Here is a 7,771-nt window from a genome sequence, read left to right as displayed (position 1 = left end):
TTTTGTAATTAGATGGACTTGAATCTCTCGAGTCTACACCAATGTGTTTGATGCATAGTTTTATTTTTTGGTGAGGAAGGGCCCAAAAGGCTAGCAAAAAGAGAGAATGAATGAACTATAAAAAAAACCTGGAAAATAAAAAACACAATTATTAAATTATTTTTATTTTAAGAAAGTAGAAGTCTGTAAAAATCTTTTAAAAAAATAAAAAAATAAACCAAAACTGGGCCGAACTGAACCGAATCATTCGGGTCGGTTCGGTTTTCGGTGTCAACTTCTCAAAACACAAAAACCGAACCGAACCGCACCGAGCGTAAATTCGGTTCGGTTTAGGCTAGGAACCGAACCGATCGGAACCGAACCGATCGGAACCGAACCGATCGGAACCGAACCCACCCCTAGATGCTACAATCGAAACATTGGAAGCTAGCTTGATTAGCCATTGCTTCTTCAATAGCCCTTCTATTTTCTTTCATGATTTATATCTTCTACTCATATATATTTAGTGGAAAAGGAAGCCAAACCTGATGTAGTCAAACAAAAGGAGAAATACAACAATGTTAACAGCAACAAGCATGGCCCATGACCCACTATTGTACAAATATTGTCCCAACTTATTAGGTGTTGGGTTTTAACCACAAAAGACCTTGGTACAATTGGGCGTGAGCCACCCACTTATAAATTATATTATCTTTTATCACTTTTCTAATGTGGGTGTGATGACTTGAATTTTCGTTAATTAATTATTGCAATTAATAATGGACCAGTTATTTGATTGTGAGTGTTTTTCTTTATTCATATGTGTATTTGTAAAGTTGAATGATTTTCGGACGATTATTTTTTTTAAAACGTCTTTTAGGGGGGTTTACAAAGGTTGACATTTTATACTTTGGGTTTCTCGAAACTTCCTTTATGGAAGTCGTAGAGCGCATCGATACGAGTTCGTGGATATGTCGTACGCGTAAATTGGTGTTCGTATGCGAAAGTTATGGTATTCGGAAGTTTCTCCCATTTTTGGAAACCACTATAAATAGAAATTTCCATTTTCCGAAATTTACTATTTTAATTTTTGGAAGCTTCCATTTTCAGAAAGTTTCAAACCTCCGTTCTCTCTCCTAAAACGCGACTGACCTGACCCGTATCCAGATTTCCGACCTGATTGGAATTTCATTTTCCGGCAACGTCTACCAGTGATACCTACCTAGATCATTTCGCCTCTTCCTTAGGTGCTTGACAAAGTGCATTCTGTAAGTAATCTAGCTGTGTGAAGACGCAGCAGGAATTTCTTTCACAATATTTATTTATGAACGAAGTTACCTTTATCATTTTGGGAGTTATTTATTTAACTGCAAACTATAGTTGGTATTAGTGGCATTCCTGAGCGAATGACTTCGTGTGTGTGTGTGTGTTGTGAGTGATATGTGATGAAACAATATGCATGATTGTGTTCATAGAATGTGACTTTTTGAGAAACAATATTATGGAAAAAGTTGTTTTCTATTGTTTGAAAAGTGTTGAGTTTGATGTTACATTTTTAAGTCAAGCGTGACTTATTTTGAATGTATTGGTCTTTGTACCAAGAGTCACAGATGGTGATCAGGGAGGAGAAATCTTTTAGTAGATTTATGTATCATTTTTTCGTCAACTGAGACTTATTCAAATGTTTGGTTCGAAGACCAGATGGGTCAGAAAATCATATGTCACAGATGGTGACAAGGCATGTAATCGGGAACCACGTCTTTGGCCGGGTGAGTGGTTATGATCAGTTAGAGCTCTAGTCTGTCTGCTATTGTAGCTTATTAGGGTAACAGTCGAGGTTGTTGGAGACTCATAAGTGTGTAATTAAAGAGAGTCTCGAGAGTATTTTTTTCTTTTATTATCCATGTGGGACTTGAACATTCATATTGATTTGTTGAGTTATCAAATGATATGTTTTTATCACGGTGGTCACTTATGTTGTCCTTCTGTGGAAAGGACATAGATGGTTGGAAGGAATCATGGTTGAGTTGTTTCCTTAAGTTGATTGGTGTGAGTGGCTTAATTGATACGTGTTGAGTTACTCATACAAGCTTTCATAAGCTTAACCTGTTTGTTGTGTGGCAACCCGATACACTATTTCATGGTGTTAGAGTTAATCCTGCAAGTCAAGGTAATCGTGGCTGAAGCTGAGGTAGCTTGATAGCAGCAGTACGGGTAGGAAACAAATTTTGTTGGCTTTGTCATTGTTATGACTTCCGCTATGTAGTGAACTCTGAGGAACATTTATGTTTATTTGGTTGTGACAATTTAATTCGTAAACTTGTGTAATATATGACTCTGCTGAGCGAGTATATATTGACATTGTGGGTTCAAGGTATCAGTATGTACTTTGTATAAAAGGGAAAAGTTTTTCAGGTATTTTGTATTGATGGTTGGACCATCACGTTTGTATAATTATGAGAATTATATTAATTTTTAATGTTGTTTAAAAATCAGGGCGTGATAGTTTGGTATGAAAGTTGAGATTACATACTTGGTGATAATTAGTACTCCTCGAGTGACAGCCCGTGGGTAGCGGATCTCCATTAGATACTCTTCGGTATTGATATAATCATTGGGTATGTAAGAAAGGTTAGAGTGTGGAATCATCAGAGTAGTGTCAGCTAAGCGAGTGAAGTGTAGGAGCTTTGTGTAGCTCCTTTGAGTTATAGTCTTTTGAGGAATAAGAACCCTTAGATTTAACTCTTGTTTGACTTAGGGAACGAAATTGTATCCTCTGACGTAGTGTTGTGATCGATTTAGTCATATATAGTGTTGACTTATACTTGTGTTTGAGAGTTATGCAAGTATTAACCACGTGTTGCTATGCTTCTCAGGTAATGGATCATCTGGGAGGCAGAGCAAGGGGTCGAGGCAGACCCAGAGGTAGGGGTAGAGCCCGGGGTAGGGGCAAGATCCCTCCTGTTAAGGAGATATTCGAGGATGATGTAGAGGCATCAAATGTTGAGCTGCCTGTTCCACCTATTATGCATGTTGTAAATGTTGTGGATGTCACTCGTCTGTCGAAGTTGGCAAAGGAGATTTCGAGGCTAGGAGCAGTCCATTTCCAGGTAGATACGGATCACATGTTGGCAGATCAATGGATCGAGAACATGAAGACTTACTTCGAGATGGTCGTCTGTGACGACATGAAGAAGAGAAAGATAGCCTCGTTTATGCTTCAAGGCGATGCACGGGTATGGTGGAACTGCACACATAGGGTTAGGGATGTGTCTACCATGACGTGGGATGAGTTTGTGGAACTCTTCAGGAAGAAGTACTTTCTAGCTTTAGTGAGGGAGCAGTTAAAGAGGGAATTCCTCTCACTAGTCCAAGGGACTAAGAGTGTGAGGGATTGTGAGGTGGAGTTCTCAAGGTTGCATAGGTTTGTAAGACAGATGGATGCTAAGAGCTTGGCTATGAAGTTTCAGCGGGGGCTGAATGCTTCGATCAGGCGCAATGTAGCTATTTTGGAACTGAAGACGGTAGAGCTCATTTTGGCTAAGGCTTTGGCCATTGAGTAGGAAAACCAGACTTTCCAGGAACAGGAGTCGGTTGAGAGGGACTCCCAAAGGAAGGGAAAGGCAACTGCTAAGACCAGTAATGCATCTGGGAATCAAGGTGGATTCTGAAAGAGACAGAGGACTAATCAGTAGGTGCCAGCTAGGGTTTGCAGCTGCACCTGCTAGGGCTACATGTAATAGGCAGGTGGCACCCTAGAAATGTTTCAATTGCAATGAGATGGGCCATGTTGCCTGAGCTTGCACGAAACCGAAGAACTTGGCATGCTTTACATGTGGCCAGACATGTCATTTATCCAGGGATTGTACTCAGTACCAGGATAGGAGACAAAGGAACCAACAAAGGCAACTGCCTCAGGGGCAAGCTAGGCTGTTTGCCATTGGTCAACGGAATGGCAGGGTGGAAGGTACCTTATATATATTTGATTTGCTTGCTAGGGTGTTGTTTGATACAGGAGCGACTCATTCTTTCATATCTAGTTTATTGTTGATATGTTCGGTTTGACTCATATGCCCCTTGCTAGACATTTGTGTGTTACTTCCCTACTTGGTGTTTCCCTTGAGCTTAGAATGTTTTGCAATGTATGCCCGACTGTAATTAGTGGTAGAGAGTTTACTGCAACTTTGATTGTGTTGCAGATCATACGTATGATGTTATTTTGGCCTTTTGGGTGTCGATTTATGATTGATTGTTTTGAAATGGTAGTGTCATTTCATATACCTGGACAGCCGGTGTTTTGTTATCAGTGTCTTAGGTTAGATACTACTTTGAGTGTAGGATTCTTAGCTCATGTGGAGTCTGTGAGTAGTGTTGTGGTTATGGCAGAGATTGTTGTAGTTTCCAAGTACAGTGATGTATTTCAGGAGATACCAGGGTTACCACCAAAGAGGTCGTGGAGTTTACTATCAATGTGATACTATTGCAACTGTATCGAAGGCACCTTATATGGCACCAACTGAACTTAAGGAGTTAAAGGTTCAAGTTGAGGGTTTACTTGAACATGGGTTCATTAGACCTAGTACTTCTCCTTAAGGTGCACCCATATTGTTTGTGAAGAAGAAGGATGGTTCACTGCGGTTGTGTGTGGACTATCGACAATTAAACAAGGTGACGATCAAGAATATGTACCCTTTGCCTAGGATTGATGACTTGTTTGACCAGCTTAGAGAAGCTACCGTATTCTCGAAGATCAATTTGAGATCCGGATATCACCAGTTGAGGATGAAGGAACATGATGAAGTTCCTAAAACTGCTTTTAGGACTAGGTATGGACACTTTAAGTTTGTTGTCATGCCTTTTGGTCTAACCAATGCACCTGCTGCCTTTATGGAGTTGATGAACCGAATGTTCAGTCCGTACTTGGATCAGTTCTTGGAAGTGTTCATGGACGATATCTTGATTTATTCCAAGTTATTAGAGGATCATGATAAGCATCTGTGGATTGTGCTACAAATTCTAAGGGGGAAAAGGTTGTTTGCGAAATTTAAGAAGTGTGATTTTTGGCAAAAGGAGGTTAAGTTTCTTAGTCATGTAGTCTTGAAGGATGGAGTTTCCTTCTAAGGTTGAGGAGGTAATGAGCTAGGGTCAACCCACTATTTAAGTTTACAGATGTACGTAGTTTTCTGGGTTTGGTGGGTTATTACCGGAGATTCATCGAGGGATTTGCTAGTATTGCTTTAGCTCTAACCAAGCAGACTAGGAAGGACGTCCAGTTTGTGTGGACTAAGGAATGCGAGCGGGCATTCAATGAGTTGAAGATTAGATTGACCACAACCCTAGTGTTGACTATTCCCACTAGTAGTGGTGGTTTAGTCATTTATAGTGATGCGTCTCATCAGGGTTTGGGGTGTGTGTTGATGCACCACGACGGCGTTGTCGCTTAGGGCATTAGACAGTTAAAGGTGCATGAGAGGAATTACCCCACTCATGATCTAGAGTTGGCTGCGGTTATTTTTGCCTTGAAGATTTGGAGGGATTACTTGTATGGGGAGAAGTTCGAACTCTTTTCGGATCATAAGAGTTTGAAGTATCTTTTCTCTTAAAAGCAGTTGAACATGAGACAGAGAAGGTTGATAGAGCTCATAAAGGACTATGACTTCACCTTAAAATATCATCCCGGAAAGGCCAATATAGTGGCGGATACTTTGAGCAGGAAACCCAGGGGTATAGTTGCTTCTGTTATGGTTCAGGAGTGGCTTATGTTGGAGACTGCATCTGAGTTTGACCTTGTTCAAGCAGGAGTTGAGAATGAGATTTTCCTTTATAGCCTACTTTGATTTCCATGATCATTAAGGTTCAAACAGAGGATAAATTCTCATGTGTGAAGTTAGCAGAGTTAGCTGTAGATTCATCCATTGGTGTTTTGTCGGAGTGGACAATATGAGTGGATGGTGGTTTGAGGATTAGCCAGAAGTTGTATATTCCGGATCGTGTTGACCACAAGGGAGAGATTCTTCGTGAGGGACATCGATCAAGGTATACTGTGCATCCTGGAAGCACCAAGATGTATCAGGATTTTCAAAGGCAATTCTGGTGGACTAGGATGAAGAAGGATGTGGCGGAGTATGTTTCCAAGTATTTTACTTGCCAATAGGTGAAGGCTAAGCATTAGAGACCTACAGGTATGTTGAAGCCGTTACCGATTCCCCTATGGAAATGGGAGCAGATCTCAATGGATTTTGTTATTAGGACTGCCTAGCTCTAGACGAAGTCATGATGCAATCTGGGTGATCGTGGACCTTTGACAAAGTCGGCACACTTTCTTCCTGTGTTGACAATGTATTCAGTTGACACGTTGTGCGAGTTATATATTGAGGAGATCGTGAAACTTCATGGAGTGCTTGTGTTGATTGTTTCTGATCGTGATGCTTGGTTCACTTCGAATTTCTGGGGTTATTTCCAAAAAGTCATGGGAACTGACTTAGATATGAGTACGGCTTTTCCCCTTCAGACTGATGGGCGAACTCTCGAGTGAATCAAGTGATGGAAGATATGTTGAGAGCATGTGTGTTGGACTTCAAGGGAAGTTGGGAGGATCATCTATCGTTGATTGAATTCTCCTACAACAACAGCTATCACTCTAGTATCGACATGACGCCATATGAGGCTTTATATGGTAGGCCATGTAGATCTCCTATCTGCTTGGCAAAAGCTAGAGATAAGGTAATATTCTCTCCTGATTTCGTTCAGGAGGCTACTAAGAAGATTTCGATTATCAGGGACAGGATTCGAAAGGTACAAAGTAGATAGAAGAGGTATACAGATTTGAAAAAGAAGACAGGTTAAGTTTAAAAAAGGTGATCATGTGTTCTTGAAGGTCTCACCCATGAAGGGTATGGTGAGATTTAGCAAGAACGGGAAGTTATCACCAAGGTTTGTCAGACCTTTTGAAATTCTTGAGAAGGTAGGAGATTTGGCTTATAGGCTTGCCTCACCTCCTATTATATCTAGTGTGCATAATGTGTTCCATGTGTCCATGATGAAGAAGTATATCAAGAATGAGGCACATGTGATCGATTATGGTACGATTGAGATGAATGCGGATACTACCTTTGTTGTTGAACCTATTCATATTTTAGATAGGTCAAAGCAACTTCGAAGGAAGGAAGTTTACTTGGTCAAGGTATTGTGGAGTCACCATGACGAGGATGATGCTTCATGGGAGTTGGAATCTATAAGAGCGAAGTATCCACAGTTGTTTGATGATTAGCGAGCTTGAATTTCGCGACGAAATTCCTTTAAGGAGTATAGACTGTGATGACCTGGATTTTCGTTAATTAATTATTGCAATTAATAATGGACCAGTTATTTGATTGTGAGTGTTTTGCTTTATTCGCATGTTATTTGTGAAGTGGAATGATTTTCAGACGATTAATTTTTCAGAATACATCTTTTATAGGGGTTTACAAAGGTTGAATTTTTATACGTTAGGTTTCTCTGAAAACTTCCTTCACATAAGTTGTAGAGCGCGTCAATACGAGTTTATAGATATGTGCTACGCATAAATCGGTGTTCGTATGCGAAAGTTATGACATTTGGAAGTTTATGCCATTTTTAGAAACCATTATAAATACAAATTTTCATTTTCAGAAATTTACTATTTTCCTTCTTGGAAGCTTCCATTTTCAGAAAGTTGGAAACCTCCGTTCTCTCTCCTAAAATCTAGATCCAACTCATAAACATATAGACAAGAGAGTTTCTATTGGGACCTCCAAATCTGCTCACTTGACCT

The 7,771-nt window shown here is 40.1% G+C and overlaps 1 protein-coding gene across 1 annotated transcript; it reads left to right on the top strand.

Annotated features, from left to right (window-relative positions):
- The first annotated feature begins 6,630 nt into the window (after positions 1 to 6,630).
- On the top strand, positions 6,631 to 7,249 carry LOC112199083. The gene is made up of 2 exons (XM_024340143.1): positions 6,631 to 6,774; positions 6,857 to 7,249. Exons 1-2 carry the CDS (start codon positions 6,631 to 6,633, stop codon positions 7,247 to 7,249), a joined length of 537 nt encoding a protein of 178 aa, XP_024195911.1.
- Positions 7,250 to 7,771: the final 522 nt, after the last annotated feature.

The sequence above is a fragment of the Rosa chinensis genome, chromosome 4, assembly GCF_002994745.2.
Source record: "Rosa chinensis cultivar Old Blush chromosome 4, RchiOBHm-V2, whole genome shotgun sequence".
Taxonomy (NCBI): Eukaryota; Viridiplantae; Streptophyta; class Magnoliopsida; order Rosales; family Rosaceae; genus Rosa; species Rosa chinensis.
The sequence above is the reverse complement of the archived record's forward strand: the minus strand, read 5'-3'. Positions and strand labels throughout refer to the sequence as shown.

What these genes read in the sequence shown, in the direction of transcription:
- LOC112199083 (XM_024340143.1), top strand. Translation starts at nt 6,631, where the DNA reads ATGACGCCATATGAGGCTTTATATGGTAGGCCATGTAGATCTCCTATC. An exon ending in TCAGGGACAGGATTCGAAAG is followed by an intron (nt 6,775 to 6,856) that starts GTACAAAGTAGA and finishes GTGTTCTTGAAG; the next exon opens with GTCTCACCCATGAAGGGTAT.